Here is a 25,274-nt window from a genome sequence, read left to right as displayed (position 1 = left end):
GAAAGCAGTGATTCCTCAGTCTTGAGGTAGAAATACATCCAAGAGCAGGACCATGTTTATATTTGAAGCTGCTCTCCTCCCCATCCCCCCCAAAAAAAAACTTATCTAAGGTGCTAACATAGTACTCAGTCTGGGTAATGCTTCTAGAGGTGCCATTTGTGTATGAATGATGGACCAAATTCATGACCCTCATCTTCTTGCCTGGCATTATGGAAATATATGCTGCCAAAGAGGCAAAATCCTTTAGAAATACAGCAGGGGGGTGGAGATTGAATATTTGTGGAGCACAGGAAGGAGAGATAAGTATCCGGCAACTCCAAAGTACAGGGTCATTACCACCTTCTTTCTGAAGGAACTTGAAACAGTAGTCTCCGCTTCTCAGATTCTTCTCTTCCCTTGGAATTATTATTTGGGACATAAGGAAAGATAGAGGGTGAATAGAAACCTAGTGATGATTTGGGTTATCTTTTAGCTAGGAACAATGTAAAAGCTGGGCTTTGTGGGAGTGGATTTTTTTTTCTCTCTTATACCTAGTCCTCACTTAGTTACATGCAGCTCAAATTGTTAGGGCTGTGAAATAGAATCATTGTAGTAGAAAACAACCTCAGGATTGGTAATTAGGATTTTTTGTTGGAATTCTGTTACTTAGTACTTATGGAACTAGAGGAATTATTTTGCTTCTTAGCTTGAATTGCATCCTCTCAAGAAATGAGGGGTCCCTTTTAGAAGTTTTAATGCTTAAGTCAGGGGGATTTTAGGCAGGATAAGCATGACTTCAGAAGAATTTGTAGAATATAAACCAAAAACAAAACTGGCCTCTCTCCTTCTTCTTGTTTCTGGTAGGGGAAAAGGCCTCTAATCAGGAAGGGGGGACTCAAGAATCCAGAATCTTCAGGGAAAGCTTTCCTAAGAAGATGGAGGTTGTACGCAGGCTCTAGTGCCCGAGAGTTAGGTGATCTCCCCTTCTTAGAGTGGTTGGGTTGGGGAAAGGTGGTGAAACAATTGACAAAGACCTATTTGATGGGCTGCTTAAGTGAAACCCAAATAACAAGAAGAGAAATTGGTTATTCTGTGCCCAAGAGGCTTATTGTGATGGGCCCTGCCTAAACCAACAAGTTCAACTAAGGAACCCCTCCTCACCTTCACCTTACCTCTTTAAGTGAGGCATCTCAATTTTTGATTTTAGTTTCAACATTGCTGAATTAGAGCCTCCAGGGTTGGATGTGCTCCTAATAATGCAAGTAAAACTGTGGGTGGCAGACTAAAATTAGATATACCTACACCCCCATTCCTATCTCCACTTAGGCATTTAGGTTTATTATAGTCCTTCCAGACTGAAATGGCATTCACCACTTGAGAGTTGTGTTGGGTGGGAGGTGGGTGGGACTTTGTACCTTCTTAGAAAATTTAATTACATGTTTTATGGGTTATTGGTGATTTGTGTGTCTGTGTGTGTCTGTGTGTGTGTGCGTGTGATGTACAAACTTCTTCCCCCTTGCAGGTTCAGATGTAAACAGCATGGATTCTGTGGACAGTGGATGTGGCCTTAGGAAGACGGAAAGTCACCCGAGCCCCCAGCCAGGCACTGAGACCAACAAGGTTGAACTCACAATCTGGGAGATAGAAGTGCCAAAGGTAAGGATGGACATTAAAGCCTATCATTTTGGAAAGCTGAAGGGTCTGACTAGAGAACAGAAATAGATAACGACCAATTTTTCTAGGCTGTCAAATCTAGACAAAACATATTGCAGAGGGGAGAAGAATATTAAGTAGAGTTCCAAATAATTTTAGAACTTAGATGTTATTGAGAATGATGCTTCTGTAATGACCCTAAAACATAATAAGACTGAATTTAAAAAAAATCTCTTTAATCTCTCATGAGGTGATTTATCTCCCCATGGTCCCTTCTAATTTAGGGGACCTGATCTGTTTGAGATTGAGAGTACGGCAATCAGACTTTGAATAGTCTTTAAGCTACAATGCTGTTGAAAAACAGCTAGAGGAATGTAGAGTAAGGTCTATGAAATGACTCCTAGACTAGAAGGAGCCACTTTTCATGTGACATTTAAATGAGGTGTACCAGGTTTCTTTGATTCAATGAAATTTGGCTGCCCAGAATGTCCACAGTACTTAATGTACCTAGTAGGCATAATTAATCATATGTACATATGTGTGTGTGTGTGTGTGTGGTGTGTGTGTGTGTATACATACATAATTAGATGAATGTAGATCTGTTAGAACCAAAAGATGTTTCCCAATTTTAATCTCCTCATTAGTGTATTTTCCTCTTTTGGTTTGAGTTTCCTGTTCAGATTTTTCTCTCAGAGGATTGTCCTCTAAATACATGGGCAAAATATGGGGGCATCTATAGGAGAAGGAGGATCCATTTGGTGTGGGGGACCAGAATCCTGGTTTTAAGTTCCACTCTTTCAGTGATGTTTGGGATTTAGAGTCTATGTTTGTATTGTATTCCTAACTTTGGTGCCCAGATTTGGAAATAAAGACAAATGTGTTGAAAACTCCAGGCTGCTTGGAATTGATGACAGTAGCCTGAGGATATTAGACAACTAGTTCTTGGATTTTTATTTTCCATTTGAGCTTTATTTGTGTTAATTATGAGAAGCAAATGGTCATATTAATTTAACTTGGAAGGGTGTATACATGATCACTGTGTAGTTGGAATGAATGATGGTAACTTGTAATTCCTTTTGTTTTCCTTCTCACATAACTGTGAATAAGTGTGGGAAAAATAGTTGTGAAATTTTTTCCCTTTAATATCTCTCTTTAAAAACAAACAAAAACACTTCTCCTTTTACCTATCTGAAGTTATTTGCCTAGATTGCTTTATTGGCATAAAACAAGATAAAGACTTTTACTTTGTCTAAAACAATGGTAAATACATGTTTTGGCATGGAATTAGTTTACCATGTAACTCTTCTATTTTTTGAAGCACTTGGTTGGCCGGCTAATTGGCAAACAGGGACGATATGTGAGTTTCCTGAAACAAACGTCTGGTGCCAAGATCTATATTTCAACACTACCTTACACTCAGAACTTCCAGATCTGCCATATAGAAGGTCAGTGGGATGCTTTTGCTATATGTGATTTTCCTTTCAAAATGTAACCAAGTCTTGTATTTCAAGCATATTTTTGTAGCTTTGTAAATTCACCCAGCAGATTCTCAGGAACCTTGTACAGTAGGAAAGCAGTCAACACAGGTGGTATCCCTGAAAGAATAAAGTTATTCTTCCCATCTCCACCCCTTCCCTCCCTTCAGTCATTCTTTTTCATCCATACCCATCAGGAAAAAAGGAATTTAGAAGTTAAGAGTTAAAGGTCACACTTCTAATACGTAATAGATCTGGGATTATTTTGCAATTTGCCTGCAAATCTTCTTAGAACCAAATTCTTTGAATACATTTTTTAAAAAAGAAGATTCAGAGTTAGTTTCCCTTTCTAGCTTAATGCTTTTAATGCTTTTCCTTACCAGAACCTTCTTTTCATGGATATTTCCATATCACACCTCTGGCTTAAGAAATTCCCTTAGATTTCTGAAGTACATCTGGCTATCTTTTGAAGAGTTTAATCTACTACTAAAGTTGTTAGCTGTTATTTGAAAAATTATTTGATTCTGAGAAGAAAAGGCCTTTGGATTAATAATAATGCCACTGAAGTGTTTTTGACTCTCTTTAAAGCCTTCTTGATTTGCTCTATTTCATTGAAGGTATAATGCTTGATCTTCAAAGAACTGCAAATTGTAAACTTTATGAAAACAGTTCATTCACATAACTAAGAGATACAAATTAAAATAATCCAGAGATTTCATCTCATACTTATTAGATTAGCAGATGTGACCAAAGAATGGGTATACCCAATGTTGAAGGAGCTTTGGAAAGGATAGTTAAAGGTAATACATTGTAAGAACTGTGAGTTGGTTTCACTGTTCTGAGTAACAATTTGGAATTATGCAAGAAAACTGACTAAGCTATTCCAACTCATCTGTCATTTTACCACTCCAAAGAAGTGAGACAGAAGACCAATATATAGTAAACTATTCATAATCACACTTTTTGAGATGGCAAAGAAAGAAAAACCAAGCAGGTGCCCATTGATTTGGGGGGAAAGGACAAATATGAAAAGTTCAGAGAAACATGAAAAGATTTCTGTGAATTGATGCATAGGAAAATGAATAGAATTAGAAAAACAATTAAGTAAAACAGTGATCACAATAAGAGGAAATTAAGCTGAACTCTTTGAGTGATTGGGGGCTGGGGTGGTGAAGAGGGACAATGAAGGATCCAAAGAACAGAGAATGAAAAATACTTCCCTTTTCTTAGCAGAGAGGAGGCTAATTAGGGGAGAATGTTGTAAACTTTATCATGTGGTCATTGTATCATTTTTATTTAATTGTTCTTTGTCATAAGGGAAGGTTTGATTATGGAGTAAGTGAGAAGGATGGTATTCTCAGAAATTACTATGATATAAAACCAAAAGGCATTAGTAAAATTACTTACCTTTTAAAAAAGAGAATACTGGATGAAAAGTAAAAAGATTTTTCCTTTGTCTCTTCTTACCCCTCCATTCAGGGTCTCAGCATCATGTAGACAAAGCACTTAGTTTAATTGGTAAGAAGTTCAAGGAGTTGAACCTGACCAATATTTATGCTCCCCCGCTTCCTTCGCTGACTCTGCCTTCTCTTCCAATGACCTCCTGGGTAAGTTCTCTTGACAAATAAAGAATAGGAAATTAGGGCTTTAATTTGTTTTCTTTCTTCTTAGCTACCTTCCCCCAAGCTGTATACTGTCAACTTCAAGACAAGACCTGAACTCATGAATTCTGGAATGTTTCTATAGTCAGAAATGGTAGTAAATGGGTGTCTGCTCTCTCCTATTTCTTAATGGTGGTAGCTAATCCCCTCATTCCTTATTGCAGGAGTTTGACATCAGTATTGGGACAGAAGCCCAAGAAAAATGCAATTATGGAATATAATAGCTTAAAATAATGAACATTTGAATCTGTGTTTGCATGGTACTCAAAGAGCTTCCCTATTTTTGTTTATGTACACAATATTATAAAATCAAAATATCCTGGAATTGTGTTAGCTCAATACAGCAAGTCTTTTGAAACCTTACTGTAAAGTCTAGTCTTGTACAGAGTTGAAGATACTTCCTACCTGATGGTGTAATAATTCCCAAAGATGAATGGGATCTTGCTTAGCTATTTTTCTTTGTTCCAAGGGACATTTCAGCTTCCAAGGGTGCAAGAGCTAAGGGGGCATCCAGAAATGACTGCAATATAAAAGTAAATATAAAAATCATTTAAAAGATGGGACATCTCTATGGCCATGACACAATTTTTGAAACATTGTTTAGATTGCTTTCTCTTATCTTATATTTAGCTTTAATAAGGCCTTTATAAATATTAAAAACAACAACAAAAAAATGAAAACAAACAACTGTTTGCTAAATGTGAACTTCTGCTTTAGAAAGCCACTCTTATAAATAACATACTTTGTCTCTGGTTATCATTTTTCTTTCTTTGTCTAGTCCTTTTCAGCAAGGTATACAGTCAATAAAATAAATTCTTACTTTTGTTTTCTTTTTTTTTTTTTAAAGCTTGCTCATTAGTAATAAGGATATTACATACTGCTGGTAAAAGGAAGAGTCATCCATCTTTTTTCCCTAACACATGTGAGAAGAAGTAGATATTCTTTTCTCAGTTTCTCTACTCTGAATAGTTAGTGTAAGATTCTTGTTTGATGCATGTTATGAGTGCCCAATCTGTACATTTTAGGATTACTCAATATTATCTTTGGTATACTAGAGTTGAATTCCCAGAGTGTACTTCAGATATGCTCCCATACAGACACCTCAGCTCTGCCTAATTTCAATGTTAAGACTTTCAGGGCTTCATGGATATGAGATTTAATTGTCTTTGGCCTACAGATGAGACTTGCTTGTCGATTAAAAACTGTCTTCATGGGTTTTGGTTTGGGTGAGGAGATATTTCAGTTAATGGTCATTCCACAGATCCATTCTCATAGCTACTAAGTACCAGTTATATAGCCAAGGCTAGCTATTTTACTTTCCTGTGAGCAATTTAAACCCTCTTTCCCCTCCCCACCCAATTGGGATATGTTTTGCATGAATTTTGAAACATTACAAGTGAAATACTATTTTATAAATCTAAAAAGAAATATATATTTTTAGAAATACTCATTCAGGTTCATTGCTAGTGGAGTAGTGGAGGGGAAATTGTTATTCAACTTCATATTTAAAAACTCATGTTTGAAAGAAATTATGATAGGTATTTTTGGAGGAGGTGCTTTGATATGTAAATGTATTCAGCATAACCTTTATAAATCCCTTGAACACTGTTAGGACATGGGAAGGCATAGAATCTCAGATAAGACTTGGTTCCTTCTTTCTTTTTGTAACAATATCTTGTTTATTTTAATGGGGATCTTGGTTTGATGTTGGGGGCATTTTTCCAGAGCTAAGATAATTATAATAATTAGAGATATTCCTGAAAGTCATCCTCGGGGAGGAGTCAAAATGCCTGTATGGAGAACTTGTTATTGAATTCTTGCTAGCAGTGCTGGGGAATAGGTAGAATTAGAAATAAATCTCTTAAGAAGAGAGGGGTTATTGATAGAAGGAAGGGGGAGGATAGGGTAAGAATCAAAGAAGGTACCATTTATCCTTGGTGCCCTGTAACTATTTTATTAGCAGACATGAAAAAGAATAATTGTGGCCTAGGTGGTTGGAAAGTTCCTCAGTAGACTATAGAAATTGCAGTATGCAGAAGCAAACCTTTAAAATTTTCGTGGGGCATAGGGAAGTGGTCTGGTTGACAGTGTTACTCAAATTCCAAAGCAACATTCCTTTACCTATTGTTGGTAACTGTCTCTTAGGAAGAAATAGCCCAACCTCCTAGTTTCTCCTCTCCTTCCCCTAGATATTAGTAGGGATAATAAGGATAATGACCAAAACAAACAAACAAATAAACAGACAACCCAATTAAAGAAAGGTAAAAAGGTTGAGGATGAGAGGGAAGGCCCCAGGAAGAGAATTTAAAGAATAATAAAGATATAGGATGCCCCCAAAGTAAGGACTTAGTGGTTAAAACTCCACTAACACTTTTGGGACTTCCTGTTAGAGCATGCCCAAACACTGTCCAAACCCATCACAGAATCTTTATATTTTAAATTTTTTAAGGTCTTGAACTCCTTAGTGTCCCACTTCTACATGTGCTCTGAGGGCTCAAGTCAGATTCTAACCTTTTAATATCTTCTCTAGATATTAGATGGTAGATCTTGAAATGGAATTTCTCTCTTCCCTTCTTGGGGAATAAGTGGTAACAAACTCTTTGTGCAACAGTGAGAATGACTCTTCTGAGCTGTTTAATGAACATATTATCTCTTGGGGTAAAGCATTAAATATGTGTGGAGCAGGGCAAGGAGGACAAAGGAATAGATCCTTTGTAAAAGAAATTGAAACCATTTTCCTTGTGCTTAATGATGCCCAATCCATTGAAAAAGCTTATAAAAAATTTTGACCTGGGAAAATTGAATGAAAATTGAGAGGTTGACTCTCCAGATTGACTATACAATCCTAAGTATTATATGCTAGAGGTATGGATCACTTGTGTTCCTCATTCTACTCTTGTTTTTCTCCTTATCTTGGTAGCTCATGCTTCCTGATGGTGTCACCGTGGAAGTGATTGTGGTTAACCAGGTGAATGCTGGACACATGTTTGTGCAGCAGCATACGCATCCCACTTTCCATGCACTCCGCAGTTTGGACCAGCAGATGTACCTCTGTTATTCTCAGCCAGGGATTCCAACCTTACCTACACCAGTAGAAGGCAAGTACCTGCCAAAGATGTTCTGAGATGGTAAGGAATTGGTTGGCCTTGAGATCTAGTAAAGGAGGAGAATGAGAAGCAACATTTAAACTTCTCTTGAAAATGGGAACCTTCCCCAAACGATAAAAGGAGGTTAAAGGATTATAAATAATGGTTATCCAGGTGAAGAAATCAAAACTATCTCTATTGCCATATTTTAAAATGCTCTAAATCACTCTTAATGAGAGAAATGGAAATTAAAACAATTCTTTGGTACCAACTATCAGATATGGTAATATGACAGAAAAGGAAAATAATAAATGTTAGAGGGGTTGTAGGAATATTGGAATACTAATGTACCATTGGGGGAATGATAAACTGATCCATCCATGCAGGACGACGATTTAGAGCTATGCCCAAAGGACTATAAAACTGGGCATACCCTTTGACCCAGCAATACCACTCATTACTAGGTCTACATTCCCAAAAGATTTAAAATAAAATGGGGTGGCTAAGATTTTACAAAGATATTTATACCAGATCTTTTTGTAATAGCAAAGAATTGGAAATTGTTTGTCAAGTGGGGATTGGCTGAAAAACTTAAGGTATATGATTGTAATGGAATATTATTGTGCCATAAGAAATGATTAGCAGGATGTTTTCATAAAAACCTAGAAACTTATGTGAACTGATACAAAATGAAGTGAACATTGTACACAATAATAGTTGATATTCTACCATGATAACTTGCCTTAGATATTTTTAACAATACCATGATCCAAGACAATTTCAAAGGACTTATGTTGAAAAATGCTATCCACTTCCAGAGAAGGAACTGATAGAGTTAATGCAAATCAAAGCATACTGTTTTTCACTTAATTTTTTTCATGGTGTGGTGTAGGATTTTTTTGTTGTTGTTTTGGGAGATTTGTTTTTTCATAACATGACTAATATGAAAAAATTTTGCATGACTGCATATGTATAACACATCAAAATGCTTACTTAATGAGGGGGAAAGAGGAGGAGAAGGGGGAAATTTGGAACTCAAAAATTTTATTTTTTAGTGTTTTGAGATTTTTAACATCTTTTAAAATAGCCTTTTATTTTTCTGAATACATGCAAACATAGTTTTCAACATTTACCTTTGCAAAACCTTGTGTTCCAAATTTTTCTCCTCTTCCCCATCCCCTCCCACAGTCATCAAGCAATCTAATATAAATATGTTTAATTCTTCTAAAGATATTTCCATAGTCAGCATGCTGTGCAAGAAAAATCAGATCAAAAGGTGAGAAAAAAACACGAATGGAAAAATAAAAGCAAGCAAACAACAAAAGTGAAAATACTATGTTGTGAACCACATTCAGTCCCCATAGTCCTCTCTCTGGATGCAGAGGGCTCTCTCCATCACAAGTCTATTGGAATTGGCCTGAATCACCTCATTTTTGAGAAGAGCTCCGTCCATCACAATTGATCATCACATAGTCTTGTTGCTGTGTACAATGTTCTCATGGTTCTACTCACTTCACTTAGCATCAGTTCATGTAAGTCTCTCCAGGCCTCTCTCTGAAATCATCCTGCTGATCGTTTCTTATAGATTAATAATATTCCATAACATTCACATACCGTAACATAATCAACCATTCTCCAAGTAATGGGCATCCAGTCAGTTTCCAGCTCCTTGTCACTATAAAAATTGCTGCTACAAACATCTTTGCACATGTGGGTCCTTTTCCCTTTTTTATCCAGAATTTAAAAAAATATTATTATTGAAAATTGTTTTTACATGTAATTGGGGAAAAATTTTAAAAAGGAACCTTATAACAAGGTGTGTGCAGAGAATATCTGACTAAAGTGCCATCAGTATTGGGAAGAAATGCTTATTGGTGGTGGAATTGATGACCAAGCTATATTTTCCCTCTCTCTTTCTAGAGACAGCCAGGCATAGTAAATAGATCTGGGCTCAAAGTTAGGAAGACCCTGGGTTTATGACCCACATTTGATCACAGTTATTGTCTCTGTGACCATTCTAGAAAAGTCATACTCTGTGCCTTAAGGTAGTCCCTGAAACATATGAACTAAGTCATAGAAGGCTAGTAGTTTGTATCAGTGGAGGGTGCTCCAACGGTGGGAGTCCCTGTACTGATTGGTTTGAAGGTCATTCCACAAAGATGAATGCCTTTAATTTGAGAGGATTTTTAGATAGAATTATGGCTACTTTAGTCTAGCTTTGGTTTGAAATAAGGGTAGGTAATTGTTCAATCCTTCTCAATGAAGTTTTCTTCACATTGTGTGGTATAAGCTTAGAGGGCACAGGCTTTTATAGCTAAGAGCTTGGTAAGTGGCAGCATTCCTCCTTGGGGAGGAAGATCCCTTTGCCTTGCAGGTGGTGGGTCCCCCCGTAATGAATGAGCAGTTCAAAATATGTTGGGAGATCTTATGATCTAACATGGTGCCAAGATTAAAATTGGAATTCAAGTCAGGACTATTAGGTTAGATGTTCTCCTCTGATATTTCTGAGCTGTGCTTTTTGAGCTACTAAATGAATCCTTATAAGGTGATTATGAAAAGAGGCAAAAACATATTTAACTTGATAATTATCAACATTTTATAATAAGATTGATCTCAACACAATGGAGTATATGAGGTTAGGAAGCTTAGTTTCTAGCATAGATATTTCATTTAGAATGGTGCCTGAGAATCTTCTGTGAAGACATATAGCCATTAATTGTCCTTTACTCTGGGCAAATATTTGAAGAAGAGAAATGGTGGGTTTTGGGGAGAGGTGAAGGAAGAAGTGAGATTTGAACTCTTTTAATAGAAAAGAACAAATAGCAGAAGATGCTTTATTACCCTTCCAATGTTTCGTTCTAAACAATGGTATGAGCTTGACTTTTTTTCTTAGGGATATTTGTTTTTTTTGTTGTATAGCCTAGAGTAGAGAGAGCATTAGCTGTCATGCAGTACTGTATTACCTGGCAAGTAAAATTAAAGGAAATATTGGTGATGCTGGTAGCTATTGATAACTTTTGGATAGAAAGGAAGGGTCTAGCAAGAGATAAATATCAGCCCACTCTAAACTGTTTCATATGGTGAAATAACCACCTATCTGTTTCACTAGTTTAAACAGACTGTTAGTGCTGTCCCCTTAATTTCAGTCCCTTCCTAGGGAGTTCAGCAGTGTATCTTTAATAATCAATTTTTTTTGTTTAAAGCTTTTTATTTTTCAAAATATATGCAAAGATACTTTTCAGCACTGACCCTTGCAAAATCTTGTGATCCAAATTTTTCTCCCTTCCTCCCCACCTTCCCCCTCTTCTAAACAGCAAGTAATCCAATATAGGTTAAACATGTGCAATTCTTCTAAACATATTTACACATTTATCATGCTGCATAAGAACAATCAGATCAAAAAGGGACAAAAAAAAATAAAAGAACAAGCAAGGAAACAGCAAAGATAAAAATATCATGTTGGGATCCACATTCAGTCCTCATAGTCCTCTCAGTGGATGTAGATGTCTCTTTCCATCATAAGTTTATTGAAATTGGCCTGAATCACCTCATTGTTGAATCATTAAATCTTGTTGTTCTATACAATGTTCTCTTGCTTCTACTTACTTCACTTGGTATCAATTCATCAGTTCATGTAAGTTTCTCCAGGCCTTTATGAAATTATCCTGCTAATTGTTTCTTATAGAACAATAATATTCCATTTATTAACCATAACTTATTCAGCCATTTCCCAACTGACAGTTTCCAGTTCCTTGCACTACAAAAGGAAATGCTATAAACATTTTTGCACATGTATAGGTCCTTTTTCTCTTTTTTGTGATTTCTCTGGGATACAGACCCAGTAGAGACACTATTAGATCAAAGAATATGCAGTTTGATAGCCCCTTTCGCATAATTCCATATTGACCTCCAGAATGATTGGAGTAGTTCATAACTCCACCAGCAAACAATGTATTGTGTCCTAGTTTTCCCACATCCCCTCTGACATTTCATTATCTTTTCCTATCATCTTAGCCAATCTGAAGGTGTGAAGTGGCACCCCAGAGTTTAGATAGATCCATTCTTTTTACTTTTTTAACTTATGTTTTGTTTTTCCAATTAACAAACATATATTTTCTCTTCCTCACATTCCTTCCCTCCTCATCAAACAATTAAGAAATAAACACTCATGACAAATGCACAGTCCACAAAAATAAACTCTCATTTTGGCCAAGTCCTAAAAGATATATCTTATTCTGCATTTAATATTCATCACCTCTCTGGCAGGAGAAGGGGAGCCAGTGCTATTTTATCATTGATCCTAGGAATTGTAATTTCTTTAATCAGTATCAAAGTAGTTTTCTTTTTTAGTGTTATTATCATTGTATAATTGTTCTCATTCTTTAATTTTTTTTAATATGTGCTTTTCCCAATTTCCTCTGAACATCGTCCTTTCAACATTACTTCTGGGGTAATAATTTTACATTCCTACACCATAATTTGTTTACTATAGGTGGCCATTCCTTTAGTTTGGATTTTTGATACTAAGAAAAGAATTGCCATATTTTTGTATCTATAGGTCCTTTTTATCTTCTTTTGATTTCTTTAGGATATCAATTTAACATTGGTGTAAGTGGGTCAAAGGGTGTGCATAGTTTGGTAACTTTCTGGACTTAGTTCCAAATTGCTTTCCAGAATGATTGGACCAATTCACAGCTCCATTAAAGGTACATTAGTGTGCATATTTTCCAGAGACCATTCATAACATTTTGTCATTTTCTTCTGCTGTAATCTCTACTAATTTGATGGGTGTGAGGAAATTTATTTAATATAATTTGCATTTAACATTGTTGATAATTTTGGATTTGTTTGAAAACTGTCCTGTTCCTGTCCTTTGATCTATTGATCTCTTTCCCTTTATTCATTCTGCTTCTTGGTCCATAGTAGCCGTAATCTGTGCTGCCCCTGGGGTGGATGGGGCCTGGTGGCGTGCCCAAGTTGTTGCCTACTACAAAGAAAGTGATGAAGTTGAGATTCGTTATGTGGACTACGGTGGATACAAGAGAGTGAAAACTGAAATTCTTCGACAAATCAGGTTAGGTTACATTGCCTTGAGCTACTTCTGACCAGGATATGAGCCAAGTTTTTTTATGTGTGTTTGTGGGTGAGAGCCAGAAATTTTGTTGAATTATAAATTTTGAATCCTAGGCTAATATCTCCCTTCACATCCCTTGACTGGTTCTAAATAATTTTAACTTTTAAAAAAATCACAAATATTCAGTTTTGTGTAGTTGTAGTTAGATTAAAGGAAATTAATATAGTTCAAGGGGAGTTGTAATTTTAAGTACAGACTGATTAGTTTTAACTATTTTAAAATTACATGTTTTATATAGTTTTTCAGTTAATCCTTGCCATGGATCTTACCTCTTTTGCCTCAAATCTAGCCTCAGATACTTACTAGCTGTGTGACCCTGGACAAGTCACTTAACCCTGTTTTCTTCAGTTTTCTTTATCTGAAATGAGCTAGAGAAAGAAATGACAAACCACTCCAGTATCTTTGTCAAGAAAAACAGTGAATGGGGAATCATAAAGAATCAGACTGAAAAACAACTGAATTAAACACATAATCATATACAGGGGTGCATATGCATATTCATACACATCATTTTGTGTATGTGTATATACATAAATATATGCAATATATATGCATGTATATGTGTGTGTGTGTGTATGTATACCTATATATACACAGTATAAACCACAAGCTATATCCAAGTAAGAGAACTTTACTGTGGTGCCTTCATTTTCCCTCCTCTCTCTTGCTCATAAACATTGTGAACACAGGTCCTAATCAGTATCGATTTGAAATAGTTTGAATTAGAATTATGTGAAATATGGTCATTGGTTTTAGTCCAATGGAAATATGCAGTGTGAATTAAAATAATGTGACCATTTCAGGAGGTTCATTATTCCCACTAATTGGGATCTAGCTGTAAAATTAAACACACTATTTTGAATTCTTGGATACTTTGCTCTTTAGGACTCTCTCCCATCCATTATCATTAGTATATCAATTGGAGAGGGAGAGTCCAGACCCATGATTTTATTAGTCAGTGAACCCTTGTTATAGAGACTCCTTCTACAAGTACAGATCAGCAACTGGTCTGTAACTTGCAGTCTTATTGTGACTTGGGGCATGTAGAGATGAGATGATACCTCTGTGATCTCACTCAGTATATCTCAGAAGCAAGACTTGGAACCAGGTCTTCTGACTAAAGGTAGCCATGCCACTTCTCATGAATAATTAATAATTAACTTTAATTGAAAATTTTAAAATTTACTTAGATAATATTTAAATGCTTTCTCTCTCCTCAGATCATTATCTTGGAATTACTTATCTGTTTATATCATGAATTTCTCCCTTTCAAGAAAAGGGAAGCTCCTTAAAGCCAGATCATATATATATATAGTCTTTGTATCCAATGTCTAATATATTATGATACCTTTGCACTTAACAGATGTGGAATAAATACTTATTTATTTGAAGTGAGTTTCATCCTAAGTAAATGCTGCCCACTAGATTTCTTCTTGCAAAAAGAATTTTGCAGCAGATGAACTTTAAGAGGAAAATTGGTCATGAATGGAATTTTCCCGTTTTAGTTATTCCCATCAGCTCTGGTTTTTCAGTCTGTGGATGTATTGCCAAAAATCTTGCTACCCTAAATCAGGGATGGAATATTACCCAGACAAATGCCTTGTTTACTTGTTGAGAACTCAGTTGGTCCACTTTGCCAGTACCCACTTATAGACAAAATCTTGATGTACAGAAGAAGATGTAGAGCAGCATGTTTCAAAAACCAAGCTTTTCAATATCTAACAAGTTGCTCATTTCTACAGGTCTGATTTTGTCACATTGCCATTCCAAGGAGCAGAAGTCTTACTGGATAATGTGGCACCTCTGTCAGGTAACAGGTTGACTTTGTTGTCTTTTTAATTTTTTTTTTCTTCCAAGGGCAGATATAAAAGACTTTCTCTCTAAAAAAGTTGAAAGCAGCTTCATTCATCACAGGTACAGTTCTCCATTTCATTCTTACCATGCTTTTGACTTCAGTCTCTCTCCCAAGTGAAGATGCAGTTCACCTTCTGGTGTAGCCCAGATTTTACCATCTTTGCTAGTCTTTAGACCGGACCATCTTTGAACATTTCTATTGGTGTTCAGCTGTATCAGAGAGACAGAAAGGGGTATTGAACTTGGATTTAGGAATATCTGAATTAAAATTCCATTTGTTTTGACTTGCTGAATGACCCCCCAGGCAAGTCACAGTGGCTCTGATACTTAGTTTTCCTATCTGTACAATGAGAATTACTTGATTACTATAGAGTTGTGAGTATGAAATAAGATAATGGAGATAAAAAATACTTTTAAAAATTTATGGCAGTGATAAGTATCAACTTATTAAATATTATTATTTATTATTATATAATTTATATAATTAAATATTAAATTTAATCTTTATATTATATTTATTATTAAATATATTTTAATTTATTAAATAAATTAAATATTTATTAATTAAATATTAAATAAAATCTTCATTTACTATATACAGTGCTTTTCTTAATTTGTAATAATTAACAATAATGATGAACATTTATATAACACTGAGGTTTGCAAAGTGCTTTAAAAATGTCTCATTTTGGAGGTAAGTGCTATTATCTCCATTTTTTTTTTTTTTTTGTGTGTGTGTGTGTGTTGAGGAAACTGAAGCCAACTAAATATTTAAGTGATTTGCCCAGGATCACATAGCTTGTCATTGTGTGGTGCCATTTTTGAACTTGGGTTTCCTTTGGGAGGAAAAACACACATAAATTAGTATAGGATGGAATAAAGACTCATCTTTTTGAGTTCAAATTTGGTCTTAGAGCCTTATTAGCTGTATGATCTTGGACAAGTCACTTAACTCTATTTGCCTCAGTTTATTCATCTATAAAATTAGCTGAAGAAGGAATTGACAAACCATTCTAATATTTTTGCCAAGAAAAACATAAATGGGGTCATGAAGAGTTAGACACGACTGAGACCAACTGAACAACAATAGCATTGGGTTTGATGTAGTCTCATTGATGGCCTTGAATGGAGCAGTTTCAGTAGAACAGCAACAAAAGTCAGATTCCAAGGAATTGAGAAGTCAGCAGGTAGTGAGATATATGGACATTAAAAATAGCTCACTCTTGAGAAATTTGGATACTTAGGGAGAGGAGTAGTTGGGGTAATTAGAGGAATTGGAGGTAAGGTATTTTCCCCACCAAGGCAATTAGGGTTAAGTGAGTTGCCAATGTCATATAACTAGCAAGTATTAAGTATTTGAAGTCAAATTTGAACTCAGATCCTTCTGACTTCAGGACTGTGATACACTGAACCATCTAGCTGCTTGCTTAAAGGACTAATGAAATCTGAGCATATTTGTAGCTTACAGAAAAGACCTATGAGGAAAAAACTTGAAGATGAAATCTTATTTGACACAGTAGGGTGAAGAAGATACATGGAAACTGTTGTTTGGTTAAGGGGCAGTTTGAAGGTGGAAATCAGATTTATTTATATATATATAGATATTTAATATAATAATATATAACAATATTTAATAAGTAATATTAGATATTTGGAACTGAGTAGAGATTGAAGTTGTCCCAATGCCCTGGGACTTGTTTCACATCAGAATTTTTGTTTTCCTTTTCATAAAGAATCAAATACTCCTAAGGATCTACAGCATTTTTCTTGACATAAAATTAGGATCCTCCGGCCAAGAGCCATGGAACAGAACAACTGTATATTTGTTTTTTCCAAGTGAGATTTTAATCTGTGTTTCCCCTCTCCTCCTTTACTCTTTTTAAAGATGAAGATCATTTTTCACCAGAAGCTGATGCAGCTGTAAATGAAATGACCAGAGGTACACCACTGCTTGCTCAGGTATGAATAATAGATTCTTAGCAAGAAGGGAACTTGGTGGCCATCTAGTCCCACACATATATGAATAAGATCTCCCTCTAAAACATTTCTATTAAATGAAGCTTTGTTCCGCCAGAAGTTTCCTATTTTATTTTGAGATTTCTTTGTTGGGAAGATTCTCCTTATATTAGGTCTGTGAGTGTAATTGCCAACCATTATTCTTAGCTCTATCCTCTGTGATTAAAATAATTGGTTTTTTCCTTTCATTTCCCTTCTCCTCTTAGATCTTTTCTTTAGGTAAATCCTCCTTAATTCTTCCAATTGATTCTCATATAACATGATTTTTGAAGACCACTCACCATCTTCGTCACTGTTCAGATTATCTCAAGATTGTTAGTTTCTTCCTAAAATGTAGTATCTAAAATTAGAAAAAAAATTACAAATATCTATATAGGGCAGAGTTTGTGTGAATTATCAGTTTTCTAGTCTTGACTTGAATGTTATTTCTCAGTGTAGCCTATTAAGCAGCAAAATTAGCTTTTTGACTGCCTTATACTCTTTGACTCCTGAATGAGCTCATAATGTACTGTGCGCTCCAGACTAAATCTAACTAGCCTCCCTCATTGTATACTTATATGACTCTTCTTTTAAACCTATGTGGAGGAGGAAGATTTTTTAGATTTCTTATCTTACTGGATATAACTCAGTAATCTAGCTTGTTAAGACCTTTTTTCTAATCCTAACTTATTGTGTTAGTTTATCTTCCCAACTTTGTGTCTGTGTGCAAATTTGATGAGTGCTGCATTAGTGTATTTGTCCAACCCACTGACAGAAATGTTAAATAACACAGGGCAATCAGAGATTTTCTAACCCTCCCACTAGAGAGAAACCTACTGATTAATATCCCTATTTGGGGCCCTATGAAGATTTTCCCTTATACATTCATTGCACTGGATTGGACTGGCAATCTCTAAAGATTATAGTGAGTGGATGTCCTAATGCTATGTTTCTCTGTCTCCAGGTTACTAATTACAATTCCACTGGTCTGCCTCTCATACAGCTATGGAGTATGATTGGGGATGAGGTAATGGGTTTTGAATTTTTCTTACTGAAATATCTTACTAGTAGTAATAGCTCCCAAATGCTGGGTCCTTTTAGGAAAATTCTTCATTTCTTGGTGTAGATTTGGCTGGTTCTTGCTTTCCTATCCTCTTGCTTTCATGAGCTAAACTTTAGTGATCTTAACATTTATAATTTCTTTTTGGAAATTTTATTAGGACTGTTAGAACTTTTTTCCCAATTAATTTTTTCTTCTTTCCCCTTTTCTTTCCCCAAATAAGAAAAAATAATTAAAAAAAAAAGAAAAATGCTTGTAACAAATATAATAGAGCAAAACAAATCATTGACTTGGTTATGTCCTATTTATCTGTCTATATCTCTTTGCACCCTGAATCTACTGGTTCTCTGTCCTTTTGGCATGTTTTTCAAATATTTCTTTAAATTTTAAGAATGAGAGATCATCTTGAATACCAATTTTTATATAGATAAGAATGGCTTCATTTGAAATCCATTTTTGCACATCAGTTCCTCATGTCATAAATGTGACTTTAGAACATCAATATCTTGTCATCTGAAGTTTATTGTGGCTGTTGCCTTCAGTGACCTTTCTCTTTTCCAGGCGGTGTCCATAAACCGAACACTGGTGGAAAGAGGACTTGCTCAATGGATAGACAGCTACTACACAAGCCTTTGATAACCCCCCCCAGGCAACCACCTCCTGAATCCTTTTTTGCACTGTATTAGAATTGGGCTTGGCACTCATGGGAAAGACTTGTTTCACATCAGAATACAAAATGTTGTCCTACCCCAGTAATAGTCATTTTTTGGGCCATATTATGATCACTTTAAGAAAACATAACCTCATTTCTATGAAAAGCAGGAATATTTTTTAAAACCACAAGGCCATATCATTACAACTCCTTAATGTGGTTTCAAATTTTTTAAAAAATTAAACATCCCACAAACTAAGGAAGGTTCTGAATAAAATCAAGATACTTTCTTCTTCCTTCCTTCCCTTCCCGTCCCTTCCCCCCAAAAGTGGTGACTATTCCTGTTTGTTAAGTACAATAACATTTTAAGCAGAGCTGTGGTGCCTGCTTAAGAAAGAGTTTATTTTACTTTTAAAATCTGTTGTTCCTAAGCTCCCTAAGTCTCTGTGTCTAGTGTTAATGTGTACAGCCTGCTTCTTTAAAAGGTAGACTTTTTTGGTATTCCACCTTTTGTACACACCCTCCTCAAGAATTTCATCTATTGATCAATAAGAAACCAAATTTTGCAGAAGTTAGGTACAGGACAATAGCCACAGTTTTGGCCTCTGGAGATTCTTCCCCTGTCCCCCAGTGGGGCCAGGAAGGTGGGCAAAGGAGAGGACCTGTCAAACTGCCAAGCCTAAGTGTAATTTGTAACCATTTTCTATTTGTGCAAAGTCTGTAAATATATAAAGAAAAAAAATCACTGTAATATTTTGTACAAGAAACACTGGAGAAGAAAGGGAACTCAAGCTTTTTTTCCACCTCCCAATATCCTCGATTAGGTAGACAGTTCACTGTGCATAGTCCTTCCAGCTGTCATTCCCAAAGCGTCTTGGCGAGACACATTTTCCGCCCTACTATGCACAGGACAGCATGATCAGGATTGCTATATGAATTGAGGAATTCTTTGTTATTCTGCTGTACAGATCTGTAAAAAGTAATCAAATGGAATTAATATTGCAGTGGTGTGTCTTTTTGATTAATTCTTTGCTCTTTTTAGACTGGCAAAAGAATTGTGCAATTTAAAATTGTTAAAGTAATTTAAGCTAACATAAAACTTATATAAAAAAATGAATTGTATAAACTTGAGCCTGTTTTCTTGAGTATAATTGCTGTCTTAGGGGTTTGGGTGAAGGTGATAGGGGTTGGATGGGAGGCTTATAGGCAAAGTTTTTTGTCATTATGCCCTATCAGTTCTTGGTTCTATAGTGATTCTAACAGATTATCTGCTCAACTTTTCCCTTGGAAAGCGAGTAAGGTCTAATAGACTATAAAAGTCTCCCAGTGGAGACAATGGTGAATGTGTCCGTCTTATGTGGTATACCTTCAAATAACCTTACTTCATGGAGTATCTGAAATTTGGCATAATCAGAGAAAGTTATGTCCTATGCTAAAGGTTAAGGTGCTTAAAAAAAATGGTTGACACAAAATCATCCTTTCCATTACTCCTTACAGAAGACAAGGAACCTCCATCTTCTCTAATGACCAATAGGAGAACTGTGAACAGCTAGTGATTTGTCTTTAGTCTAAGTGTGAATAAAAGGATACAATAATTTTGCTTAGGCTAAATATCTATTCCCTTTCTTGTATGTCTTCCATTATCTTTTGTCTCCTATCTAAAAGGTAACAAGTTCAGTTTCAATTACATTTCTCTTCCCTGGTATTTATATTGAAATATTTGTATTTAGGATTTTAAAAATTAATTTTTAAAAAGCACCTGTAATAAGTATGGTTTCCTACATGTAGGCAACCCTGGTGATAGGCTCTATGCTCAGCCTGTCAAAATAGAAGAAAAAGTGTTGAATGTTGTCTAATCAGACAGGAAGGAACCTGGTGAATGAGGACCTAGCAGAGAACTAAAAAACCTTAATTTTTTTTTTCATTTTAAAGCAAGTCTTTTGCAAAATGGATTTTAAGAATAACTTTTAATCTAAGGAATATCTTAATTGTCCACTGTGTCTTAGGTGAATAATTCTGGAAGGTTATAATCTGTAGTTCCTTTTTTTTAATTGGAGTCCTACTGGGTTCTCTTAAATGAATCCTTGGTGTGGGAAGCTCAGGTCATTCTACCTTAAACTTTGGGCCTGGGAGCAGGGTTTGTGTTGAAAGGACAGTGAATGATTACCCTTCAAGAAGCATCTCTCTCTCTTTTTTTTTTTTTTAATAACTTTTTATTGATAGAACGCATACCAGGGTAATTTTTTACAGCATTATCCCTTGCATTCAATTTTTTACAGCATTATCCCTTGCATTCACTTCTGTTCCAATTTTTCCCCTCCCTCCCTCCACCCCTTCCCCCAGATGGCAAGAGTCCTTTACATGTTGAATGGGTTGCAGTATATCCTAGATACAATATATGTGTGCAGAACCGAACGGTTTTCTTGTTGCACAGGGAGAATTGAATTCAGAAGGTATAAATAACCCGGGAAGAAAAACAAAAATGCAAGCAGTTTATATTCATTTCCCAGTGTTCTTTCTCTGAGTGTAGCTGCTTCTGTCCATCTTTGATCAATTAAGGCTCTCTTTATCAAAGAGGTCCACAAGAAGCATCTCTTGTTCTCATAATGAGAAGTCTATAGGACTATTCAAGCCTTCTGCCACCACAGGAAACTCCCTGAATGGAGACCTCTGGTCATTTATAGCCAACCATTCCTTTTTGTGATTGTTCAAGTTCTTATCCTCACAATCATTGTCCCAATCTCCAGTATCCCAGGGAGTAGGCAGACAAGGTCAGTCTTGACTGTCCTCCCAAAGCAAAAACATATTGGACAAAAAGTCCCAATCAAAATGGGACTGCTAGTCTTTCCTCTGTCTCAGATATGAGCTGTGCTGGCTCAGTACAGTGTGTCTCAAAAATCTGAGTGCAGTTTAAAGCTGGGCTTTAAACTTTGGTTTCTGTTTTTAAAGCTTTGGCTTCTGTTTTGATAGCTGAATGATGAGCTTTTAATCATGAGACTAATTGTGTAACTATGTACAACAAATTGAATGAGGTTGTTGATTTTTTTTTTTTTGGTTAAAATTTTATTGTAAATTTTAATGTTTTAATTAATCATCAACAAATAAGTATTTCAACATGCAAAGAATAGAGAATGCATGTTACAGCTTCTATTACAATGTGTTAAATGTAATCCAGCAATGGCTATCACCCTCATCTGTGTCTTTTTATGAACTTTACCTACTCTCCTGTATATTTTTTGAAAGTAATTCATTGAATTTTCTTTTTTCCTTCTCCTTCCTTCTTCCCTCCTTGAAAGTTGTGAACTCTTAATGAAACAACTTCCTGAAATAAGAAGCCTATTTTTAAGATAATATCTTATTGGTATCTGTATTTGACAATAAATCATAATGGCAAAGAATCATAACACTATAATCTCTGAAGAACTGAAAATCTTTCAGTCACATGGTTGGTGTGAGTATTGATGCTAGAAGAATTGTCAAGGATGTCAATAAAGTATACAATAAAATAAGATGGGTTAGCCAGATAACACAAGTGAGGAACACCTAAATGCCAGCCTGTGTGTTCCCCATAGATGTTCTGACAATGGTAGAAACATCACTGAAGGTCTTCATACTGGATGGACCCTTTTGTGATAAACTAATGGGAGAACACATGAACCAGAGTTCCTAACCTGCATACATTGTCACATTTTCTTGGTGAGAACAACCATGCCAAGTTACAGGATACGTATGTGTATATTATGTGTTATATATAACACATGTTATGTATAAAACATATTTTGTATATTTAACAGATTATCTGCCCAACTTTTCTCTTGGAAAGTAAGGTCTAATAGACACACTCTAAAACTCTTCTATGACAATGGTTAAGTCTACTTTCATATATATAGTGTGTGTGTGTATAGACAAATCTTTGTATGCATATGCAAATATGCGCACACAAATATATTTCAGTTGTATCTATCTCTTTGAGATCCCATTTGGAATTTTCTTAGAGTGTTGTTAACCTGGATATATTGCCATTGTCCTTGAGGACAACTACATCAAGTCACAGGATTTATGTGTATATAGATAAGAATGGCTTCATTTGAAATCCATTTTTGCACATCAGTTCCTCATGTCATAAATGTGACTTTAGAACATCAATATCTTGTCATCTGAAGTTTATTGTGGCTGTTGCCTTCAGTGACCTTTCTCTTTTCCAGGCGGTGTCCATAAACCGAACACTGGTGGAAAGAGGACTTGCTCAATGGATAGACAGCTACTACACAAGCCTTTGATAACCCCCCCCCAGGCAACCACCTCCTGAATCCTTTTTTGCACTGTATTAGAATTGGGCTTGGCACTCATGGGAAAGACTTGTTTCACATCAGAATACAAAATGTTGTCCTACCCCAGTAATAGTCATTTTTTGGGCCATATTATGATCACTTTAAGAAAACATAACCTCATTTCTATGAAAAGCAGGAATATTTTTTAAAACCACAAGGCCATATCATTACAACTCCTTAATGTGGTTTCAAATTTTTTAAAAAATTAAACATCCCACAAACTAAGGAAGGTTCTGAATAAAATCAAGATACTTTCTTCTTCCTTCCTTCCCTTCCCGTCCCTTCCCCCCAAAAGTGGTGACTATTCCTGTTTGTTAAGTACAATAACATTTTAAGCAGAGCTGTGGTGCCTGCTTAAGAAAGAGTTTATTTTACTTTTAAAATCTGTTGTTCCTAAGCTCCCTAAGTCTCTGTGTCTAGTGTTAATGTGTACAGCCTGCTTCTTTAAAAGGTAGACTTTTTTGGTATTCCACCTTTTGTACACACCCTCCTCAAGAATTTCATCTATTGATCAATAAGAAACCAAATTTTGCAGAAGTTAGGTACAGGACAATAGCCACAGTTTTGGCCTCTGGAGATTCTTCCCCTGTCCCCCAGTGGGGCCAGGAAGGTGGGCAAAGGAGAGGACCTGTCAAACTGCCAAGCCTAAGTGTAATTTGTAACCATTTTCTATTTGTGCAAAGTCTGTAAATATATAAAGAAAAAAAATCACTGTAATATTTTGTACAAGAAACACTGGAGAAGAAAGGGAACTCAAGCTTTTTTTCCACCTCCCAATATCCTCGATTAGGTAGACAGTTCACTGTGCATAGTCCTTCCAGCTGTCATTCCCAAAGCGTCTTGGCGAGACACATTTTCCGCCCTACTATGCACAGGACAGCATGATCAGGATTGCTATATGAATTGAGGAATTCTTTGTTATTCTGCTGTACAGATCTGTAAAAAGTAATCAAATGGAATTAATATTGCAGTGGTGTGTCTTTTTGATTAATTCTTTGCTCTTTTTAGACTGGCAAAAGAATTGTGCAATTTAAAATTGTTAAAGTAATTTAAGCTAACATAAAACTTATATAAAAAAATGAATTGTATAAACTTGAGCCTGTTTTCTTGAGTATAATTGCTGTCTTAGGGGTTTGGGTGAAGGTGATAGGGGTTGGATGGGAGGCTTATAGGCAAAGTTTTTTGTCATTATGCCCTATCAGTTCTTGGTTCTATAGTGATTCTAACAGATTATCTGCTCAACTTTTCCCTTGGAAAGCGAGTAAGGTCTAATAGACTATAAAAGTCTCCCAGTGGAGACAATGGTGAATGTGTCCGTCTTATGTGGTATACCTTCAAATAACCTTACTTCATGGAGTATCTGAAATTTGGCATAATCAGAGAAAGTTATGTCCTATGCTAAAGGTTAAGGTGCTTAAAAAAAATGGTTGACACAAAATCATCCTTTCCATTACTCCTTACAGAAGACAAGGAACCTCCATCTTCTCTAATGACCAGTAGGAGAACTGTGAACAGCTAGTGATTTGTCTTTAGTCTAAGTGTGAATAAAAGGATACAATAATTTTGCTTAGACTAAATATCTATTCCCTTTCTTGTATGTCTTCCATTATCTTTTGTCTCCTATCTAAAAGGTAACAAGTTCAGTTTCAATTACATTTCTCTTCCCTGGTATTTATATTGAAATATTTGTATTTAGGATTTTAAAAATTAATTTTTAAAAAGCACCTGTAATAAGTATGGTTTCCTACATGTAGGCAACCCTGGTGAGAGGCTCTATGCTCAGCCTGTCAAAATAGAAGAAAAAGTGTTGAATGTTGTCTAATCAGATAGGAAGGAACCTGGTGAATGAGGACCTAGCAGAGAACTAAAAAACCTTAATTTTTTTTTTCATTTTAAAGCAAGTCTTTTGCAAAATGGATTTTAAGAATAACTTTTAATCTAAGGAATATCTTAATTGTCCACTGTGTCTTAGGTGAATAATTCTGGAAGGTTATAATCTGTAGTTCCTTTTTTTTAATTGGAGTCCTACTGGGTTCTCTTAAATGAATCCTTGGTGTGGGGAGCTCAGGTCATTCTACCTTAAACTTTGGGCCTGGGAGCAGGGTTTGTGTTGAAAGGACAGTGAATGATTACCCTTCAAGAAGCATCTCTCTCTCTTTTTTTTTTTTAATAACTTTTTATTGATAGAACGCATACCAGGGTAATTTTTTACAGCATTATCCCTTGCATTCAATTTTTTACAGCATTATCCCTTGCATTCACTTCTGTTCAAATTTTTCCCTCCCTCCCTCCACCCCTTCCCCCAGATGGCAAGAGTCCTTTACATGTTGAATGGGTTGCAGTATATCCTAGATACAATATATGTGTGCAGAACCGAACAGTTTTCTTGTTGCA

General features: G+C 35.7%; 1 protein-coding gene across 5 annotated transcripts in view; it reads left to right on the top strand.

The window, feature by feature from the left end:
• AKAP1 (A-kinase anchoring protein 1) overlaps positions 1 to 25,274 on the top strand; it is a 68,947-nt gene that overhangs the window by 27,620 nt on the left and 16,053 nt on the right. For 2 of the 5 annotated variants that reach the window (XM_051994234.1, XM_051994233.1), the window contains exons 3-11: positions 1,502 to 1,635; positions 2,951 to 3,077; positions 4,587 to 4,714; positions 7,689 to 7,866; positions 12,778 to 12,928; positions 14,731 to 14,798; positions 16,728 to 16,801; positions 17,802 to 17,864; positions 22,755 to 23,977. In XM_051994234.1, coding sequence (XP_051850194.1) covers positions 1,502 to 1,635; positions 2,951 to 3,077; positions 4,587 to 4,714; positions 7,689 to 7,866; positions 12,778 to 12,928; positions 14,731 to 14,798; positions 16,728 to 16,801; positions 17,802 to 17,864; positions 22,755 to 22,829 — 998 coding nt within the window. In that variant the 3' untranslated portion in view covers positions 22,830 to 23,977. Of the gene's footprint in view, positions 1 to 1,501; positions 1,636 to 2,950; positions 3,078 to 4,586; positions 4,715 to 7,688; positions 7,867 to 12,777; positions 12,929 to 14,730; positions 14,799 to 16,727; positions 16,802 to 17,801; positions 17,865 to 18,458; positions 19,681 to 22,754; positions 23,978 to 25,274 lie in introns of those variants that run through there. The other 3 variants (XM_051994231.1, XM_051994230.1, XM_051994232.1) reach the window with 3 other exon arrangements.

This window comes from Antechinus flavipes, chromosome 4 (genome assembly GCF_016432865.1).
Source record: "Antechinus flavipes isolate AdamAnt ecotype Samford, QLD, Australia chromosome 4, AdamAnt_v2, whole genome shotgun sequence".
NCBI lineage: Eukaryota > Metazoa > Chordata > Mammalia > Dasyuromorphia > Dasyuridae > Antechinus > Antechinus flavipes.
The sequence above is the reverse complement of the archived record's forward strand: the minus strand, read 5'-3'. Positions and strand labels throughout refer to the sequence as shown.